Source organism: Patiria miniata, unplaced genomic scaffold, assembly GCF_015706575.1.
Source record: "Patiria miniata isolate m_02_andy unplaced genomic scaffold, ASM1570657v1 HiC_scaffold_17, whole genome shotgun sequence".
In the NCBI taxonomy this organism is placed as follows: Eukaryota; Metazoa; Echinodermata; class Asteroidea; order Valvatida; family Asterinidae; genus Patiria; species Patiria miniata.
The window spans coordinates 12,806,775-12,828,847 of record NW_024037055.1 but is presented as its reverse complement, the minus strand read 5'-3'; the positions used below and the strand labels follow the sequence as shown (position 1 = coordinate 12,828,847).

At 39.2% G+C, this 22,073-nt stretch overlaps 1 protein-coding gene and 1 long non-coding RNA gene across 5 annotated transcripts; one reads left to right on the top strand and one right to left on the bottom strand.

Annotated features, from left to right (window-relative positions):
- Window positions 1-605: 605 nt before the first annotated feature.
- On the bottom strand, window positions 606-17,134 carry LOC119723872 (NLR family CARD domain-containing protein 4-like). 4 transcript variants are annotated; one of them, XM_038194756.1, is made up of 6 exons: window positions 16,996-17,134; window positions 8,284-8,427; window positions 7,667-7,714; window positions 6,681-6,791; window positions 5,609-5,716; window positions 606-3,474 (listed from the first exon to the last, which is right to left on the bottom strand). In XM_038194756.1, exons 1-6 carry the CDS (start codon window positions 17,027-17,029, stop codon window positions 752-754), a joined length of 3,168 nt encoding a protein of 1,055 aa, XP_038050684.1. In that variant the 5' UTR covers window positions 17,030-17,134; the 3' UTR covers window positions 606-751. The 4 variants fall into 4 exon arrangements, with proteins under 4 accessions (XP_038050684.1, XP_038050685.1, XP_038050688.1 ...); XM_038194757.1 differs by lacking the exon at window positions 16,996-17,134 and adding an exon at window positions 9,736-9,910; XM_038194760.1 differs by lacking the exon at window positions 5,609-5,716.
- On the top strand, window positions 3,795-7,676 carry LOC119723874. The gene is made up of 3 exons (XR_005270594.1): window positions 3,795-3,869; window positions 5,859-5,991; window positions 7,265-7,676. It is a non-coding gene; the product is annotated as an uncharacterized LOC119723874 (long non-coding RNA).
- Window positions 17,135-22,073: the final 4,939 nt, after the last annotated feature.

Here is a 22,073-nt window from a genome sequence, read left to right as displayed (position 1 = left end):
CCAATATGCTTGTTACCGGATTAATTAAACATGTACATGGTAACAAGCATGTACTGGCCGCAGTGTTTTTTTAACGTGATAGCACCCAAAAAGCTGCCACCGCTGCAATTGCTTTCACATATTTTCCAACTACAGGAGTGCATACCTTACCAAAAATCACAATGAGCATTATTCCCCTCATTTGATACCGACCAAACCCCCAGGCTGATGGCCTATAAAACTTAATCTAAAAATGTTGTGGAGAAATTTTAGTAATAAATGCTATCGATTGGGACTTAAATACACCTTGAGATGGTTCAGGTAAGCCTACATGTACACCAGCACAGTTGATTCACAATATTACTGTAAACAGATCAATTAGGAATGATTAAAGCAAGCGTGAGTGTGCTGTCTTTAAAGGGAATGTACAACATTTGCTTTTGCTACAATTTTCAGAAATAAATGGATTTGGAGGATTAGTATGTTATAGCAAATATTGTTCATCTGACTTTGTTCACGTTTTGGGCTTGTAGATGCGGGAAAAACCAAGAAAACCAATCATGTTCTTGTAGTCTGGTTCCCTGACCCCTTAAGATGAAACAGAGAAATGTATAGACTTTGGGGAAAGGTCAGCGAATCAGTCTGGCAGGCTTGTACCCCTTCACAGGTGTGTAATCATTTATAAAAAAAATGCGGAACAACTGTGGTGAAAAATTCGGAACAGTTTAAAAAAAAAATGATGCGATTTAAATCAGGATTTTAATCGCTGAAATTAACGGTATGTCCTAATGACTAACCCATTCTTCTTCAGGTCACTCAGTGACTCATCAATATGGTTCTTGTCTTCCTCTGTCAGGCGACAGCCCATGAGGTACAGCCTCTGAAGGTGCAGCAGCTGCTTTACCTCCATGCACCACAATGCTGCTGTACCACCCAGGTTATTACGATGAAGAATCAATTCAGCCAAGTTGGGTAGATCCCTGAGTGACTCAGCAACATGTTTGATGTCCTGTCCATTCAATGAGCATTCACCCAAGCACAGCGTTGTGAGGGATTTCAACTGCTTCAAATGCATGCACCACAATGCTGCTGTACCACCCAGGTTATTATAAGAAAGATCCAATTCACCCAAGTTGGGTAGATCCCTGAGTGACTCAGCAACATGTTTGATGTCCTGTCCATTCAATGAGCAGCCTCGCAAGCCCAGCTTTGTGAGGGACTTTAACTGCTTCAAATGCATGCACCATGATGCTGCTGTACCACCCAGGTTATTACCAGAAAGATCCAATTCACCCAAGTTGGTTAGATCCCGGAGTGACTCAGCAACATGTTTGATGTCCTGTCCGTTCAATGAGCAGCTACCCAAGCCCAGCTTTGTGAGGGACTTCAACTGCTTCAAATGCGTGCACCATAATGCTGTACCACCAAGGTTATTACGAAAAAGATCCAATTCACCCAAGTTGGTTAGATCCCGGAGTGACTCAGCAACATGTTTGATGTCCTGTCCGTTCAATGAGCAGCTACCCAAGCCCAGCTTTGTGAGGGACTTCAACTGCTTCAAATGCGTGCACCATAATGCTGCTGTGCTACCCAGGTTATCATTTAGCCGAAGACTCAATTCAACCAAGTTGGGTAGATCCCCGAGTGATTCAACAATTTGTTTGATGTCCTGTCCATTCAATGAGCAGTTACTCAAGACCAGCTCCTTGAGGGACTTCAACTGCTTCAAATGCATGCACCATGATGCTGCTGTACCACCCAGGTCATTACCAGAAAGACGCAATTTAGGTACCAAGTTGGGTAGATGCCTGAGCAACTTAGCAGTATCTGCATTGTTCATGAAACTTACATCACGAAGATTTGTCATTGCACACAAGATAACAGCTAACTCCTCAATAAACCATGTCCATTGACAAAAGTGTACATGTAATTTATGTACCTTAGCAAGGTAAGTATTTCCTCTGTCTTTTGTCTGTTCAGCAACACATTTCAAAAAGTATCTGACTGAGTTCAGACAATCCATGTCAAACCTATGAATGTAAATTTCATCTGTTATGAATGAATGTATGAATTCCTCTGGAGGCAAACGTTTGGAATGACCTTCATAGAAACAATGAAGTGCCAACTGACCCATCTTTGATTTGAATGACAACTTCTTCGGATACGTCAACTGAAATTCCTTCATAATCTCATATGTACATGCCTCATTGTCACCACAACAAAAGCGCAGCAGATACTCAAACGTCCTTGCACCCTTTGACATAATTTCCTTCAAAATCTTCTGAAATTCCTCTGGCTCTGCTTCTAACAAGCTTTGCAAGTAAGCAGCAGCAGAGAACTCCTGGAATGTCTTGTGAATAAACTGAATACAGTTGTGAGTCTGTAGTCCCTTGCGGTCTGTCTGTCTGGTCAGAATACCTGCTTTCAGAGCCTCCTTAAGCACACTCGACTCAAAGTCACTTTCTTTGAAAGAGAGTGACTGATCTGGAGAAAGAAGACCATGCAACGCAACCTTGCCAATTTCAATCACAATTTTTTGTACATGTGATTCATCTTTTGAGTCCAATGTTTTTCTTTTGAAGATGTAGAGAACTCCATTACGATACAGAAGTGACATTGTTTCTGGGAGTGTGCAGTCTTCTCTCCACAGTACACACATCAAAAGAAGAAGCATTGGACTTGCAGCTAAAGCTGACAGAAGGCCTGACGATCTAATCTTTTTAAGAAGTCCCTTGCCCTTGACAGGTTCAGCTGTGTAAAAATTATTAACATACTCAGTGACATTTTTCCCACTGAAACCCATGACCTCGACATGTGTGAATGGTTCCTGAACAAGTTCCTCTGATACAAGTCTGTCTAAGTGTGAGGGGCGGGTGCTGACAAGTACAGTACAACCCCTCAACATCTTTCCATTAAGGATCTCCAGGATGGAACCAAACGAGGATTCACACAAGGAGGTAGTCATGAGCTCATCAAAGCCATCTAGTAAAACAAGGACTTTTCCAGGACTGTTCTTGATAAACATGTCCAGGGCACCTCTATCAATACTTACATCTTTAGCCAAGAGTTGGTCAAAAACTGCATCAACAAGATCTGAACTCTGCTCCAGTGCGTGCATTTTCAACAGGAAGACAAGTTTATACTTCTGTAGTACCTGACTAGAACCAACTGCCCAATCATATGCAATTTTGTTAAAAAGTGTGGTCTTTCCTCTACCAGCCAACCCAGTTAAAACTGCTATTGGGATCAGTTCTCCCTCTTTTGTCTTAAGTAGTAATATATCATCATATGATGTCAGCATGACTTTGTCCTTACCAAGTATTAACTGTAACTTTGTGTAGATGTCCAAGATATGTTTCCTGTCATCACCGAACCATGGAATCAAATCCACAAAGCTACCTGTCATCCTGTAGTACCATTTCAGGTCCTTTTGACAGCAATCAGCAGCATCTTGGGCTGGACTGTCAAGCTTCATCTTTTTGGGTGCGCTGCATCCTAAAATATTGAAATGAGTAAACAGTTGATTGACTTAATTAAACAATGCATTGTGGCATCCAAGCAATAAATTGAAATGAGTAATGAATGCATTGACTTACATGTAAGGTAGAGTATATCATTTGTTATTTGTGCATTTTTTTTTCGTTTGAAACAACAAAAGTGCTCAAATCTTAAGAAGGTGCTTATGAAATTTTAGCTCAGTGAATACTGTATGTTCCGAGAAAGCAATATTCTATGATCTCAATTTTCTTGAAGTTGCAGAGTCATGTTTTGAATTGTGCCCGAAATCAGCATTCGCGACACGTTCTCATTCAGCTGATTGCAGCCACGTGATGTCACACACTTAACCGACAAACACTAGCAACCACGTGCACGCTTCGTGTGAACGTCATGTGAGTATTGCTAAAATTATTTTTATTTGCACAAATAAAAAATATTAGGGTCGGTCGTAAAATTTAGGGTCAGTTGGTAACCAGAAGCAGAAGTCATTTTTCCAGCCCTATCCAGGAGTGGATGCATGCACCAGAAAGTGCATCCACCATCTCTGGTTACTTCAATTCTGATTGAACATAAGTTGAAGTCAATCGCAATGTACGAACCCATTTTTTTTGCTTTGCCCTACAGCTCACGTTACCAACCATGATTATTCATTTTTCCCAAAACAACCCATTATTCCACTCATTCATGCATAAATCAAGCTTTCAAGCAGACCCAGGAAAACATGAGAAGAAAAGAAGCTCAAAATAAAGGAAACCAAAACAGGACAGAAAAGGGACTTTGGAGGACAAAACCAGGACAAGGCCAAAAAAAAAAATACTCGGTCTCTGGTCAGCGCGCGTGTCGATTTTAATCATGCGCGTCAACCTTTTTTTTTTCTTCAAATTAACATGGAAGCTACAACAGCGCCCTCTATTGCCGCGCCTCCTCAAATGTTTGTACCAAGGAGCTCCAAGGAATGGGGAAATTGAACCAAGACAAATGATAAAGGACACCAAGGCAAATTATGGAGGACACCAATGTATAATGAGGACACAAAAAAGCAAAATAATACCCACCTTGTCTGTACAATACAAGCTTGAAAAAAAAAAACCACATAAAAAAAATTATAAAAAAAAGCGTCGCTGCATCAATTCCGGAACTTCGGTCTGACCAGAGACCGACTATTTTTTTTTGGGGGGGGGGGGGGCCTAAAGTAGGACTTTTGTGGGCTTTCAGGAGTAGTTTTCATTGATACTCGCCCATGTCCACAGCATCATAAGCCTCAATTGGCATGTTCTGTACTCACAACACATGCGCTCCATCCTCAACTAAGCTCTTGTAAGTACAGTTGCAGTACTCCTGCGCCCAAGCCCTTCATTCAGTTCATTGTGTGATTTACATATGACAGTGTGTAACACTGTTATGAAAAATGTTCAGTGAGATTTCATTTTTCGGAGTTGTGGGACATAAAAAAGTGGGGGAAAAGTAGGAATTTTTAAGAAAAACTTGGAAAAGTCGGAGAAAGGTAAAAAAAAAATTGGAAAAAATAGGAAAAATAGAAATACTTGAAAGCCTGATAAATGCAAAAATAATGTGGGACTTAGGTCAAGCCTTTTTCAAATGTGGCACAAATATATAAGCCTAGTGGTCTGGAGCATTGAATTTGTGGTCTGCCTGGCCAGCATAGGGTCATGGTGCATGTGACCTTGAGCAAGGCGCTTTGTCACTCAGTGTTTCACTCCGCCCAGGAGTAGATGGGTACCTGTGTGGGCAGAGATGGTTACTGTGTGAGGTTGATTACGGCCAAGAGCACCGAAATGGCTGCCTACCAGCCGCGTATGCTCCCCAGGGAATTGAGAAGGTAATAATAATTGTAAAGGGATACCCCGTTGAAAAGCGCTATATAAATGCCTGTTATTATTTAAAAACTTAATCATTCCAAAAAATTACAAGACTTAACCGCTATATAAAGCACCCTCCATTGTGTCAACCATATTTTGACTTGGTTTATAGTTGTACCAAAGATAATTGGTGACTCTCGCTCGAGGATTTGAGTCTCCCCCCCCCCCAAAAAAAAGGAAAAAATATATATATAGATATTGACATTTCATATCAAATTACTTCCATCTTAACGAACAAGGTTATTATTTACCTTGTAAGTTGTAAGTAATATTAACGGCATTTGAACCAACAATGACAGGACTGTAACTGCCACTGATTGTGCCGATGGTTCCGATGGTTCCAGTTCGTTGTGGGGAATCTACAATCAGAAGCAGGAATAACACCATCGTTAAAAAAAACGACCGACAAAATGATGCATGCGTGTGCTTGATTCCATCTGTACTTGTCGTCTGTTCTTGGAAGACAAATGTTTGTTTTTTTTGCAATCTGACCGTTCATAGACAAAGAAGTACATGACATACCACACCAGGCTGTATCAAAACATCTTCAGGTGACGTGGGGAGGGGGAGGGTGGTCATTAAATGCATCTCCACTCCCCAGCAAGGTTATCAATTGACTACAAGCAACCACAGGGTGAGTCAAAAAATATTACATATTTAAAAAATTTGCTCACCAAAAATAATAATGACTGGAAAGCCAATTTCATAAACTACTATTAGATGAAAAGATTACTGAAATTGCTCAATCTATTAAAAAAAAATCACCATTTAAACACAATGACCCAAAAACCTCTTTCTTCCAAAAATGTAATTTCAAGAATCGTCGTCACAATTGTCTTCAACAACACCAGCGATAAAACCTCAGTTTAAAGTTAAAAATATTCAACAAAGTCCTTTTGAAGGCCCATCTTTCAATAAAAAAAAAGTGGATTTTAACAATTATCAGATTGTTTGCCTAACAAGGGTTGTTAATAAAGATATTGTGTACTGCAGTTGTTGACACAAGTATTCTCTGTTATTTTCTTTGTTGTTCCAAACAGTCAGAATACACAATAAACTGCTTTTTGGACAAAACAGGTTTAGGGTCATTACGTTTAAATGGTGATATTCTTTGAACGGAGTGAGCAATTTCAGTAAGTTTTTCATCTATTGTCTTTCCAGTCATTATTATGTTTGGTGCTACATATTTTTTGAAAATGAAATATATTTTGGGGGGTTTGGGTTCCGCTTTATTTTACTCACCCTGTACAAGTGTTTCTCTAGTCTGTAAGGAATGAATACATTGACATCTGGTTTGGAGTTGGTACATTCATTGATAATTACCTTGTGCACCTGAGGCCACATGCCGTGTTGGTGGTTGCTGTGATGTACTTGGTGGATTCTCTGATATGTCAACTGATGGATGACCAGAGTGGTGTGATGCATGTGCATCATCTTCAATCAAAACAAATACGAGAAGGATAATTGTTTATTGTCAAAAAAGGAGACAAGCATATTATCATTTATTAGGGAATTGACCCTCCTCGTGGGAAGTCAACCCTTTAAAACCCTGAAAGTCAGTTTCAAGTGAAGGGATGTGAAGTTTAAAAGTAACTGTGTCATATACATGCACACAAATATAATAGTCACTTCACAAAAACACAGCTCTGTGTCAACATCCATGAAGCGTGACAGAATCTACATTCTTGCCTAAAATAAGCTTCACCACACACAACAATTGTGCTGTAATTTGAAGTGTTATCCAAACCGACACAAAGCAAACAAATTTGAAGTAGGGGTGATAACTGTACCAGCCAAAGTGAAGAAGACTAGGAGGGTTAATGCTTACAATTTGCAAGTGTGCTACATAATGCAGGTGCATGTATTTATTCAAATTATTTTTTATAAACGATTTCATTTTGTTGCAGTAACGCATCCCTAGTTGAGGCCAATGGTTGGTAAAGCAACACAAGGTCTCTGCTTTGATGAACTGTACAAATTTGCAGTAAGTTGCCAACTGGCTAATATTCGATGGCAGCAACTACATCACTGTACATCAATGGGCGCAGACCTAGACCGAGCTCTAGACAGCTGATTCGGATGCAGCCTATGCTTCACAACACAAACAACAGACAAACTATTTGCCTTGTTTATGCTCATGATTCAACAATATTTAGGTCCTGCTACCACTTTGACTTATTATCTTGAAAGCTTCACCAGAAACCCATTTCAATCAAACATGCAATAAATTACACTGATCCAGAAATAAGCAAATAGGAGTGGATGCATGAAAAGAGATTGTGTATCATTAATTATTTGTTGTTTTCTACCTTTTGATATCTGCTGCACTGACTGCTGCAATTGATCGACTGCTGCAACTGGGATCAGGTCCGGAAAATGGGAATAAAATGTCTCTTATAATACAACACCTGAATAAATCCCCTTCATCTGATTGGTGGGTTATTAATCACATGACTTATTGGATTAATCATCCCAACCCACACGGCCTGGCTACACCGCAAAAATAGAAGTTCCGTTCCACGGTCACACTAGTGGTAGCAGTGCAACATGGCTCTGATGGCTCTAACAAATCAGAAGACAAGGATTTATTCAGGCGTTGTATAAACAAATAATGAATGTTTCACATTCGTGTAAAATAAAGAATAGTTTCATGAGGTGACAGATGGAATTATTCTTACCACTGCACTCATCATAACCATTTAAAATAACAAATTATTACAATAAATTCCTGCCAAAAAAAATCAATGAAGTAAAGAAGTAAAGAAAATGAATAGCCCCTTGCACTTCAATACACATTTCTTAACTTGAACAATTCCTTTGCATTTTAATTTTCATACAAACTGTAAAGCGTGAACAAGTCAACAGTGAAATGTCTCCAGGAATCAACGTGCATATGGTTTGCTTACAGCCAGGGTTTACTGCTCACCTGTTGTCTGGTCCTGGTTGCCTCGTCTACTCAAGGCCAGTGCTTGGTCCCGAGTCTCTGCACAGTCTCCATCAGCAACCTGCTCCTGTCTCTCAGCATCTTGTGTTGGCATCATCTCTTCTTGCTCAGCCATTTTGATGATATCTGATGGAAGAATTGAGCCATTTGCAATTGATCTTTGCTTGGCATTTTTTATATCAAATGATATCATTTACCTTGTCATTTACCCAACTTTCACTCGGGAGGTAACACACTGAGTATACAGTGTTTAAAAACGTCGGGGAAGGGCAAAATAATTTGATTTATATCACCCCGACGCAAAATTCCATCTTATAATAGTTTATGCGGTACCCGCTGCTATGTACATGCATGTACATCAGATTCGAACCGGCCAACCGATCCCGTTAGCTGGGTGGTTGAGTGGTAAGACATCTGCACTAGAAAGCAGGAGGTCGTGGGTTCGAGTCCCACCTGAGTGATTTTTTTCCAACTTTCACTCGGGAGGTAACACACTGAGTATACAGTGTTTAAAAACGTCGCTGAAGGGCAAAAACCTAATTTGATTTATATCACCCCGACGCAAAATTCCATCTTATAATAGTTGATGCGGTACCCGCTGCTATGTACATCAGATTCGAACCGGCCAACCGATCCCGTTAGCTCGGTGGTCGAGTGGTAAGACATCTGCACTAGAAAGCAGGAGGTCGTGGGTTCGAGTCCCACCCGAGTGTTTTTTTTCCAACTTTCACTCGGGAGGTAACACATTGAGTATACAGTGTTTAAAAACGTCGCTGAAGGGCAAAACCTAATTTGATTTATATCACCCCGACGCAAAAAAAAAAAAACGTCGGTGAAGGGCAAAAACCTAATTTGATTCATTTACCTTGTGTACTGTAATTAGCCATATAGACTACATGTTCCCATTTCCTTGTATTGGTCATTGACCACTGTAGAGGGCAGTATTCATAAAAAGTTGGTTTCGGACTGGGCGGGGTCAAAACAGGAGGGCTTTCCTCTGGTGTGATTTGTCTCCCTCACATTATGATGTTAGCTGATCAAAACGAGCGTCAGAAACCCAATGTTTCACAACCCTTTATAACCTTTTACTTGCAAAATGTAAGGGAAATGTGTGCATATTAATATTAATTGTATACCTCACATTTTTATAACTGTTGATACATAAAAACTGAGATCAGGGCACCTGTGGACAATGCAGCAACTCCTGGTAATTGTGGATGAGCCTTATACATGTACAAGCATGATTTGCATATTGCTCATCTTTAGTTGTGGAACTTTAGTCCCCCCCTCCGGCCCATCTGTGGTAAAAACTTTGACGGTTACATTGTTCCATGAAGGTCGAGAGACACGCATAATTGTGAGGTATGCATGTAATCCACTTACTTTAGAGCAAAATAGTTTAGATTTTGAAAATCCATACTCTGCTATACTTACCTTTTTAACAGGAGCCCAGTTCACTTGTTAGTATTTCACAGTAGTTTCAAAATTATAAGTCAGAAACCTGCCGCGCGTGAAGCCACCTTCATCCAGTCTGGTTTCTGATTGCCGGCTAGACCCGTGAACGTGGCTTGTAAACTACGCCACGTTCTTATGTCATTTCGAACCTGGCGAACGTGTCCCTCTGACTCCCTCCGTTACACACACTGGACGTTATTTTGCCCATGTAATAAGTACTCACATATGAAGCTGTCTTGAATTCTATTTGTACGTCAAAACTTGCATTTGACGAAAATTGAGGAAAATTCTGGCCCCGGTTCATGAAGTCCGTCCGCTACTGCTAGCTGCCATTTTCTCCCAACTGACGCATGCGCATTGCGTTTTATTTTCGTATGAATCGACGGCTGTTTACTGTCGCAGCTAAAACAGACATCGTTTTAGACAAGTTTCAAGTCCTTTCCTCTCTCACCGCACCGCACGCGGTCGCACGTGCGCCCGCGTGTGTGTGCACACACGTACTGTACACGAGATGAGCCGAGCAGCCAATCGTCTGCGGGTTTTTTTTTTCTGGGTTGCGACATGAAACAGCCGTCAATCTGTCCAAGCGACTCAGACGCGTCCGGAGTTATTTGTCAGGGTCAGGTTAAAATCTAATTTCTACACGTTCGTATGGGTCTTTACTGATGGGCAAATTTCGTCGAAATTACACAGCCGAAACAATCGGACGGGCAAATTTAGATTTCTAGGTGAGTACTCAACACCCATACGGAATTATGTATGTCGGATCGATTTCGCCAGGTTCGAAATGAAACAAGAACGTGGCGTTGTATACAACGTCCACGTTCACGGGTCTAATTGCCGGCCACACCTTAATTGCAAGCTAAATCACAAAGGTACATATAATAGCTGGCAGCACTGCGCATGCGGAACAATCATCCGATGGCAATACCATTAACTAATAGGTATTTTTTTTAAATGGGAAAATACATTTCTCATGCTTGTAACCATCTTGGGTCCCCTAAAAAAAAAACAGTTTTAATTGCTGGAACAACTTTCATTTATTTGGATTTCACATTTGAAATTTTGGTCTTCAATTATGCAAACTTTGCATTGTGTGTAATTTAGCTGTAATTGTTGGCTTACATACTGTAGAATAATTTACACAACCATTTCTATGGAATCTTCCCAAAATTTGTTTAAACAAACAAGGAAATAAAATTCTGGTGAGTGTTCATCAGGTAGAGACTTTGCACTCATGATCTCCAGCTCTGAGTTCTTTTATCGCAGCCAATATACTGCATTGACATTCATCGATTGTATACAAATATGGAGATCAAAGGTTGATAAAAATATTATCAGCATCTTGCATCATGTCAGGGCATGCTAGAACTTTGGGGAAAATTGGCACACAAAGTCCTAGCTATAGCTACAAATAATTCAAATCCTATTTCCTTTTCATAGATCTATGTCTCCGATATTTTCTCTTCTTTTATTTCTTACATTAACTAGTTTTTCTGTTCGAAAAGCAACATGCATATATACATGTATACTTGCATGTGTATAATTCGTATTGCACATTGTCCATTGAAATTGTATGTATGCTAACTGCAGTTAGCGTTTGAAACGGATGGCGCTTGTAATACGCATGAGATTATACGCACGGCATGGGATTTGTTTAAGAAATCATAAAGTGGTGGGGTAAAAGACACATTTTAATGGTTGGCCTTAACAGGAAACAGTTTGTATGTGAATCTTCAGACAAGCTACGAGGTGTGTTGAATTAAATTACTTAATTTTCCTTTAAAGCACTGAAGATTCATATCTCAAGTTAAATCTTGTCAATGTTTATTTCATAAAATGTGTACTTTGCCGAAGCTTAATATAAATGAGAATAAATTTTTTTGCTCGCAAACCTACCGCATGCTCGCTATTTGAGCTTTTATGTCCGACAAGTGCACAGAGAATACTTACACATGGATTTTCAAAGTGCACGCCACGGATAGACAACAGATAAATTTGCACAACACAATACGTCCATCGAAAACGGACTACATTTGTACATGGATTTTTAGCCTATTAGCCCCTCCATGGTTTTATTGATCCTTCAGTGAATTAACACAATGCAATACATGTACAATATGTAGAACAAAAATAATGGATTGTGATGAATAGCAGAGCTTTATGTGAGCAGGGTCTAAACGGATCAATCACAAGGTATCCTGCAAAATGCACAATTCATGCAAGAACAGGCAGCTTTGTGATTGCTTCATATGGAAATAGCCCACTATAAATTATAAGTCATCTCATTAAATATCTGGGTAAAGTTATGGACAAGTTTATCAACCCCTTGCTTGGGATTTTAGTTGCAGAATTCTTCACAACTTCCCTATGATCTTCACGACTTGCCTTTGATCTTCACAACTTCCCTAAGATCTTCACAACTTCCCTATGATCTTCACGACTTGCCTTTGATCTTCACAACTTCCCTAAGATCTTCACAACTTCCCTCTGATCTTCACAACTTCCCTTTGATCTTCACAACTTCCCTATGATCTTCACAACTTCCCTTTGATCTTCACAACTTCCCTTAGATCTTAATAACTTCCCTTTGATCTTCACAACTTCCCTATGATCTTCACAACTTCCCCTTGATCTTCACAACTTCCCCTTGATCTTCACAATTTCCCTTTAATCTTCATAACCTCCCTTTGATCTTCACAACTTCCCTTTGATCTTCATAACTCCCCTTTGATCTTAACAACTTCCCTTTGATCTTCATAACTCCCCTTTGATCTTCACAACTTCCCTTTGATCTTCATAACTCCCCTTTGATCTTCACAACTTCCCTTTGATCTTCATAACTTCCCTATGATCTTCACAACTTCCCATTGATCTTCACAACTTCCGTTTGATCTTCACAACTTCCTTTTGAACTTCACAACTTCCTTTTGATCTTTTAGCTGCATATAATAATTAAGTTGGCTGACATGAGTATGGTGGCCCTGAAGGGACATCACACATCAAGATTTCTGCGCTGATTTCTGCAATATCGCACATTTTATCACAGATTTTGTGCCGATTTCTGCAATATCGCACATTTTATCGCACAATTTCTGCGCCGATTTCAGCGATGTCCCACATTTTATCACAGATTTCTGCGCAGATTCCTGCAATGTCGCACATTTTATCGTACATTTCTGCATCTTTTTAACACACTGGCACCTGTCTATTTTTTGGCCGAACTAAGGGGTCTAAGAATGTCGGGGTTCTGGCCTCCATGATATTAATTTTGCATAGAGGATAGTAGTCGGGTGCCGAAAGCGTGTTCGCACACCCATGCTCTAATTGTCTACACACGCGCGCGTACACTTGCATTCGATACATTCGTCCCACAGTCAATCACCATCCTTACTATATGATGACCAACAAGTCACCAAAATGAATGCCGATGAAGATTCAGAGGCACGCCACGTGACAACCATGGTGACAACCTAGCTTGCTGAAGAAAAAAAATCTGCGATAAAATGTGCGACATCGCAGAAATATGCGCAGAAAAGTGAGATAAAACGTGCCGGACATCGCAGAAATCTGCGCCGATTTCTGCGATAAATTCTGCGCAGATTTCTGCGATAAATGTGCGACATCGCAGAAATCGGCGCAGAAATGTGCGATATTGCAGAAATCAGCGCAGAAATATGCGATAAAATGTGCGACATCACAGAAATCGGCGAAGATTTCTGCGATAAAATGTGCGACATCGCAGAAATCAACGCAGAAATGTGCGAAAAAATGTGCGAAATTGCAGAAATCAGTGCATAAATGTGCGATAAAATGTGCGACATCGCAGAAATCTGCGCAGATTTCTGCGATAAAATGTGCGACATTGCAGAAATGTGCGATAAAATGTGCGACATCCCAGGAATCTGCACAGAAATTTTGATGTGTGATGTCCTTTCAGGGCCACCGTACATGAGTGCGAAGTATCTATGAGTCAACAGCATTGGAGTGCTGTTTTCAGAGATAACAATTTTTGGTAGATTCTGTTAATGACCATGTGACAAGTTTAGTGTTAAGTTAGATAACAGTTATGGCACAATTGCACCAAATGCAACATTTGTATAAGGGCAATTCCACGGTAACGGAAGGACGTTTTCACTCATTAAACAAAATTTCAAATGTGTGTATCACAGACAATGTTCATAGTTACAGCAAACAAATGTCAAAATTGTATTGCTATAATGCTACTTTCATTATCCACACTTTTGGGGGGCATGAATGCCTCCCGTTTATGAATTATGAATTTTAATGAGGTCGGTAACGGAAGGACGGTAAAACGGACAAGGGTTTTCCAACTTACTCACGTTTTGCGTAAACTCTGTGAATTTTATGGGGCAATTATATTTTAAAGGTAAGAAATGGAATCCCTGAAGCATTATCTATACTGTACCGCCTTTCATTTGACTTGAAGTGTTTCGGTAATATAATTACAACGTTTTAAGCAGATTATGATTTGGTAACGGAAGGACGGTAACGGAAGGACAAAAGGTTTACTCAATTATAGCATGAACAAAATGTGAATTTACACTAACTATACAAGTGAAACAAATTGCTGAAATGTGTAACTGAATGTGAAATCAACAATATGCAGACCTGGCATAAATAATTATACCCAAGAAACTATTGAGATAAAGATAGAAGCCTGCTAATTAATGATAACAAAAGAAAAACGAAAACTACCCAAAACACATAATTCACGAACACAAGACAACTACAGAAACGGACTTCAAACCCATCACCTCAATCCTTAAAAGTTTAAATACACAGTTTTTGAGCACTTGAGTTTATTGGTTACATGTTCACCAACAACTTTTAATAATAATACCGGTAGGTTCAGTGGTTTACCTAAAGGGTGGGGTGGGGGGGGGGGGGGGGGGTAAGCGACCAGCCGACATGTACATTTAAGGTAAAAACATCTACCGGTAGAACTGATGGCTTCAGTTAGGTGTTGCTTTTAACTGAACTCTGAAATCAAATTACAATGATTTAGAGTAGTGACAATTAATTTATAAACATCCAAACTGAAATTGTTAACTTGGGCATAATTTGTCAAAGATTGCACCTCACATGTCTTACACATGTAAATTGAATGAAAGTGCCCCAAAGTACCGGTACTTTCTGCCATCTCATTTTTGACTTAATTTGCTTCTGGAATGGCTTCACAGAATTCGTATCTTTCTCTATTGTCCATGAATGCTGATGGCAGCAACTTTATAATTTGATTTTCTGCAACAACTCCATACATGTACATGTACAAGTACTGGTACATCAGCATATATGTACATGTACATTGTACATGTTGTACATGCCTGTGCCTTCCTTTGTAATAAACACCTTGCCCTGCTTATCCCGCTTTTGTGAAGGTGGGTCACATGAATGTCCTTTCAATGCTCATTATACATGCATGTATTTGCAGTGATTTTCATTTTTCAAACATGAGCGCAAATGTCGTAACATTCGATAAAAATACGATTTGTCCTTCCGTTACCGTCCTTCCGTTACCAATTTGGTAACGGAAGGACGTGATTTAATTAATTGTAATTAAAAAACGAGAAGTACAGCAGTGTCAGTTATAATGTCATATTGAAGGCCTACCTAAACTTGCTTTGCACAATAATTTTCAATGCATTCATACTGCAAGTTTTAAAAATAAATTAAAAATATGTATTTTTTTGGTAACGGAAGGACATTTTCGAAGGCTGAAATATTAGAAGTCACTGAAGCGAAGCAAATTACGCAAAATGTTAAAAACAAGTTTTAGTCGGTTTTTCAAGACCAATACTTTCTCATGATAGAAACTGATGGCATTAGTACATATTTTTGTGTGTGTTTTGGTAGAATACTTTCATATCACTATTTATCACATTTTTAGGATTAAAACAGGATTATTACATAATCCTATTTTTTGGTACATAATCCTATTTTTTTTGTATAAAAAATAAAATTCTGACTTCAAATCTTGAAAATATAGACTTTTAGCTTTCATTTGATGCCAAATTTGTTTAAGTCACATGTATTTGAATTTTTTGGTGTCATGTCCACTTTGGTGTGGAATTGCCCATAACTGAAATAAATAACTAAATGAAATGTGAAAAAAAAATTCCCAGCAATTGTAAAGGATTTTTTAAAGGGGATAGTTATAAGCAGGAGGAATATATTTTCATGTTGAAAAAAAACCCTTTGTTAAAGGGAATTCTACATTTGCAAACCTTTAAAAAAACTATCAAGTCATCACGAAATTACTGAACTGTTAATGAATGACAGTCTAAAGCATCCTGTAAAATCGTGGCGCCTGGTGTGCTGACATTTTCAAGAAAAGCATATTTTTGTATCAATTTCCAATACCTGTCGGCCGACAAGCGTTGGAAAAACGTGCTTTTTTTTTAAAATACTGCTCCAAATGTATCATATTTAGTTAGTCCGCATTTTCTTTGCAATCGATTACACACCTGTGAACGGGTACAAGCCAATAGACCGATTCCCTTACCTTACCATTCCCCGATGTCTATACATTGCTTTGTTTCATCTTAAATGGGGTCAGGAAACCCAAGGGCGGATCCAGGGGGGGGGGGGCCAAAGGGGGCCATGCCCCCCCCCCCCAAAAAAAAAAAACGAAACCAATTGTTTTTATGTGACGTCGCAATAAAGGCAGGCAATGAGTACACCACTATCTTTTGCTCAAAAAACATTGGCTAAAGTGGTCAGAAATTGCCTCAGAATGCACCACAGAGCATCGAGAATCCAAAACAATTTCGGGGCCCTTAAGTGGGCTCCGAACCCCACGCCGTAATTTTTTGACCCACTTTTTGGGAGACACAAACAATTTTTTGGCCCCCCCCCCCCAAAAAAAAATTGTGTTCGGGATCCGCCCTTGAGGGAACCAGACTACTAGAACATGATTGTTTTCCTTGGTTTTTCCAACATCGATGAACGCAAAACATCAAACAAGTCAGTGAAACGATATTTGCTATAAAATACTAACCCCCCAAATCCAGCCCTCTCTGAAAATTACAGCAAAAATGTTGTATATTCCCATAATTAATGGTATTTCCATTGGAGGATTGTTTTTGCATGTGTGCCACCAGCCATTATCTTGGTGATTTGAGGTGTGGCAGACAGAAACCGATTGTATCAATGAAAGTCAGGCCTGTGTGAAGTCTAGCTTTGACAGCACGTAATATGCACAGACAATAGACAGACCTGTTTGGAGACTAGCTCTGGTAGCTTCCTTCATCTGTACCTCTGACTCAACCTCTCTGCATTCTGATTGCCTGTAAGATCTGCCCCTTCCACTGGTACCTGTGCATCTGTACACCAGCTACAACCAGGTCAAACTGAACCTTAAAAGATATTTTAGAAAATGATTTTAATATTTTAGAAGAAAATTCATTTCATTCTGAACAAAATATTGCCTTGAAAAGCTCTGCCTTCAACTTTTACTGCCAAGTAGTTCATATTGTTGCAGTTGAAATGCTACAGCTAATTTCGGATACCCGTGGGCATTGTGGCTTTCTTTGTGAAAATTACCAGCAATAACAATGTACAAGCTTTTTCTACATGTTCTAGAAACAATATCAGCTCAGACTATTATACACTCCGACTGAATGGAGTACAATATAACATGGAAATCTTGATCTGCTAATAAAATATTGCAGAAAAGCAGCAGAGAAACCAGTCACAAGCAATTTACATCCATAAAATCATGGAATTGGCAGCAGATCAGAGTCAACTTTCGTGGGTCTGCTAAGCACAGACTGTGCTATTGGACTAGGAGTAGCAAAACTATTTTTTGGAAAAAACAGATTACCCGTACCACTTTACCAGCCAAAAGTCTGACCTGACGTTTGTCGCTTGGGATTGGCTCTAAAGTAATTTTTGAGGAAATACTTTGGTAATTAAGCAATATTTCCTGTGCAGCAGCTCCACCACGTTGAGGCAATTTCAATCGGCTCTGATGTCCCTCACAGCGCCCTCAACAGTGGATGCAAAGACACATTAAAATAAGAGTTCTACTTAAATATTGATGACAAGGTTCAAGCAAAAGACTTACCCTGGCTAGCTGTCTTGGTGTCAAGAACGAGCTCCGCCAAGCACAAAAAGTGGGATGGAACGAGGGAAACCCATGACGTACATTACATGTATTGGGTGCCAGCTGGAGTGGCCAAAACCTTCAACGCAAAAATGACTCATGGGAAATAGGAAAAAATTGTAACAGCTAGTTCACACTAACTAAAACAGTTGTTTGGAATGGATGGCGAATGGAATGGATGGCAGATGGTACACGTTCAGCACATTAACAAATTCTCAATCAACAAATGAAGTTCCTGTAGAATTATCAGTAGGAAAACTTAATGAAAAGTTGAACATATAACATGTATAACCTAGAAAAATAATTCAAAAAAATACAGAGAGGATCCAATTAACTATTAAGATTAAACATAGGTAAAAAGATCCAATAAAATAAAACCAACAGAAATTCTTTTAAAAATAATCATAACTCAAGCTATTCCCTAAGAGTAGGACTTGGCATGTCTACATGTAAATTATAGATGAAACCTCTGCTACCAGAAATTGAGTGATAAAAAATTCTAAATCTGGGCTGTAGGCCCCAACTGAACATGCGCAGCGACTGGTTTTTTCTATAGTAACAAATCTTTGTCTGGTTTCATGTACATGTATTGTCGTTGTGACTTTGTATGACATTTCAGGGATTTGAACCAACCCTAGCCATGCATGTTACATACATTGTTTCTGTGAAATATTTCAGTCATATTGGCACCCTTTAATGTTGTTCTACATGTATTACCTTCACTTCAACTTATAGATAACTTGGATGCCAGAGCTTTAAATCAAGATGTTCCAATATTGAGTACATAATGGTTTTTACAATTTTGGATAATTTTCATATATTTGGCAAGTAATGATCCTGATCTAAAATATTCCATCTCAAACTTGAGAGCCTGATCTCCTGGTTACACATGTATGTGAAATACTTGGGCAAAAAATTGCACAGCAGGAGAATAGGAGTTAAAAAATTAATTGACAGTTGTCTGCCACAGCACCTTAGTATTGGTACTATACTAACCTTGGTAGTATATAAAATATGATAGTAACACTGGAATAATAAAAACTAATATTGTGCAAGTCGAAAAGAAACAAACTCAAGTTGTAAATAGTGAGCTTAATCTAAACAATCATCAGAGTAATTCAATCTGTATTTTATGCCAAAAATAAAGGAAAATTGCTTACCATGAAAAGTGAAAAGGAACAATCAGGAGGCTATAGCCTAGGGCAGTAGGAATGGATTGTGCATGAATGCACACATGGAGGAACAGACAATAAAATAATGCTGGACCAGACCACCCAGGTACCCGGCCCATCCTGTCCATGGGGTCGCTCCACTTTCAGGAAGGGGTCTCACTGAATAAAGATCACAAAATGTGGTAAGAAAAAGCAGAGGTGTTTCAGCCTAATAGAGGGGCAAAAAGAACATACTTAGAAGGGGAAAAACGAAAAACACTTGTCAAATTTAGGCACAACCTTATATACAGTCATAAATTGAACACTAGTTTTTATGCAACTTATTCAGCAACTCATATTAATAACGATCTCTGTTATAAATGCAGAAAGAAGCTCACTCAGGAGGAACACATTATGGGGGCAATTGATTCTGATGGGAACTTTGCTTTTCACCAGCAATATAAGAGTGTATGTTTTCTTAAGTGGAACTTGAATTCATCACACTGTCTTGTACTTTTGAAGGATGGATTCTAGAAACATTTCCCACTGCCTTACTTATTACTTTCATCAGGGAAAGTATTTTCAGGTGATGATGCTGATTATCAGGTCAGGAAGCTGCATAAAAGTTGCATGAAATTCAAACTACATTATAATGTTTGGTCCCGCACATTTTATGCTTTCAAATATTTGAAAATGAAAGAAAAACTTGTCTGCAGTTTTATACCGCTTCCCATTTTCACAACAGTTGATGTACATGTTAATTCTTAAAATGAGGGACGTTAAAATAACCCTGCACATTCAGCAATATGCAGCAATGCAACTAATACATTTCAACCATTTCCTGATTCCCTTTTTTTTAACAATAATTCCCCTTTTAGCCTGTCGCGCCAATAGTTTCACCTGCAGCCATTTGTAGACATAAAAACACAAGAAACCCACAATAAGCAATCAGTTACAAAAGTGTCTTTATATACTATATTGCCATACAACAATCTCATATTTTTTAGATGTGACATCAGATATAAAATGTAAGATGCAACCCCCCCCCCCTCATTTTTCTTTCTTCGAAATACATTAATTTCATACCAGGAATAAGCATGATGCGAAGCTTAACTTTCACTTGAAACTTATCCATGAACACAAGGTATTAGTTAAGGAGGAAGTTTCAGTACTGTCTTTTGAGATGAAGGAAAATGACCCCAACAAATCTATCTCGAGTATTGCAGCAAGAAAGCAACAACAATCTTTAGTAATAAAATAATAATATACTGTCAAACATCAGAATCATTTGAGTTATCATTCTCACACCAAAATGAGGATTGCATTGCTGTTTTGTTTTCGTAGTCGTCTTTGAATATATTTAAAGGCGACTTCGAAATCAGAACAGCAATGCAATCCTCATTTTGGTAGATTGGTCCAAATCTGTGTTAACTGTGTCAATTACAGAAAACTTACACACGACAAACATTTCATAGTATGTCCTGTCCTAACTTGGTGAAGCCTTTTTTTAAATCAGAGATTTACACTGACAGCCACAAATTACCGAGAAAAGAATTATATTGATTTGCTTGAAAACCTTGTGTATCATTAAATCCCTTTCACAAGACAGAGAGAAAAACCCACACTAGACTATGTCAGCATTATGCTAATGATGCGGGCATTTGTGCATAATAAAGGCAACATTCATCTGGAAATAACAAACATCTGACCCATTGTAAACACTATACAATGTACATCATGCAATATGTGATTCTGGATATTAAAAAGATAACAAATCTGAGTTGTACTGGATCCAATGATGGCAAGTTTCATGATTCTTATGACTTCTAACAAAAGCAAGGCAAGTATATCATTAACTCAAACGCCATGCTTATAATTCATTGTGTGTGACACAAGACAAAGAGAAAAACCAACACAAGACTATGTCAGCCTGCTATGTCAGCATTACGCTAATGATGCGGGCATTCAGTGCATAATATAGGCAACATTCATCTGGAAATAACAAACATCTGACCCATTGTAAACACTATACAATGTACATCATGCAAGTTTCATGATTTTTATGATTTGATACACTGATACAAAATAGAAGTTATAGAAATTGACAAATATGACTCACTTTGCCCAATCTTCAGATGAACAAATATTTTTGCAGTATTTACAATTATTACAATTTTAGCGATAATACTTATGGTTTGATTTACAAAGCCAAAGCAATTTCAGACATTTAATGTAATTGGGTTATTGAATTCCATTGGATACAACCGTTTGAAAACAATTTAGAAAGCCTAACATTTCAGATTCTGGCAGGATCTTTCACACAGCAAGGCAAAAATGACAGTGGTACAGGGGGCACACAAGCATGCAGGGGTGGAAGGAGAACACAGAGGAGGATGGGGTAGGGGGCTGGAAGGACCGAAGGAGTGTGGCAGTAGGTCAAGATCAAAGGGGTTAGGGGGTGGGGCAGAGGGAGATACATATTGTAGCGCAATTCATTTTAGTGAGGCAGTAAGGGCGCACCTCAGTCCCTTGCTGGTAGCCAACGGTATGCGCGTGCTATCGCACAGGGTGTGGCACCAGCTCACAGTGCGCGCCTATAAAAGCCGCCGCAAGCTAAGCATCGTTCTCTTTTCCACGGTGGCTGCTGTATAGAGAGGGAGTCTTTATACCAGTGTGTGTGGTGGGTAACCCTTGCCACGCCGAGTCCCTAATCAATCAAATCATGTCAATCATTATCTAACCGAGTCACTTTGGGGGAGCCTCATACTTTGTGTGGGTTAGGTTAACGTAGTCAATTCACTCTTATAATTCCCGAATCAATAGTTGGAATACAGCTGAGTAGCCTGAGGCGAATATATATAACCTTCAGAATCATAGATCTGGTGTCAGAGGTCCCCATCCTTCCCCAGTTCCCCTGGTCAGTCCGCATTGGTGGTGTCACAGCGAGTGTGTGAGGTGTTCTTTTGGTGGTGTGCTTTGGGCCTGGCAGTAGACTTCCGCCAAAACAGATCTGTGATCCGGACTGTAGAGGCTAGACT

Bases quoted from the DNA above. Each gene is read 5' to 3' on its own strand.
- LOC119723872 (XM_038194756.1), bottom strand. From the start codon at position 17,029: ATGAAGGAAGCTACCAGAGCTAGTCTCCAAACAG. The intron at 7,715-8,283 runs GTGAGCAGTAAA...ACCTGATCCCAG, and splicing joins CAACCAGGACCAGACAACAG to TTGCAGCAGTCGATCAATTG. The intron at 3,475-5,608 runs GTAAATAATAAC...TCAATATTTTAG, and splicing joins TATTACTTACAACTTACAAG to GATGCAGCGCACCCAAAAAG.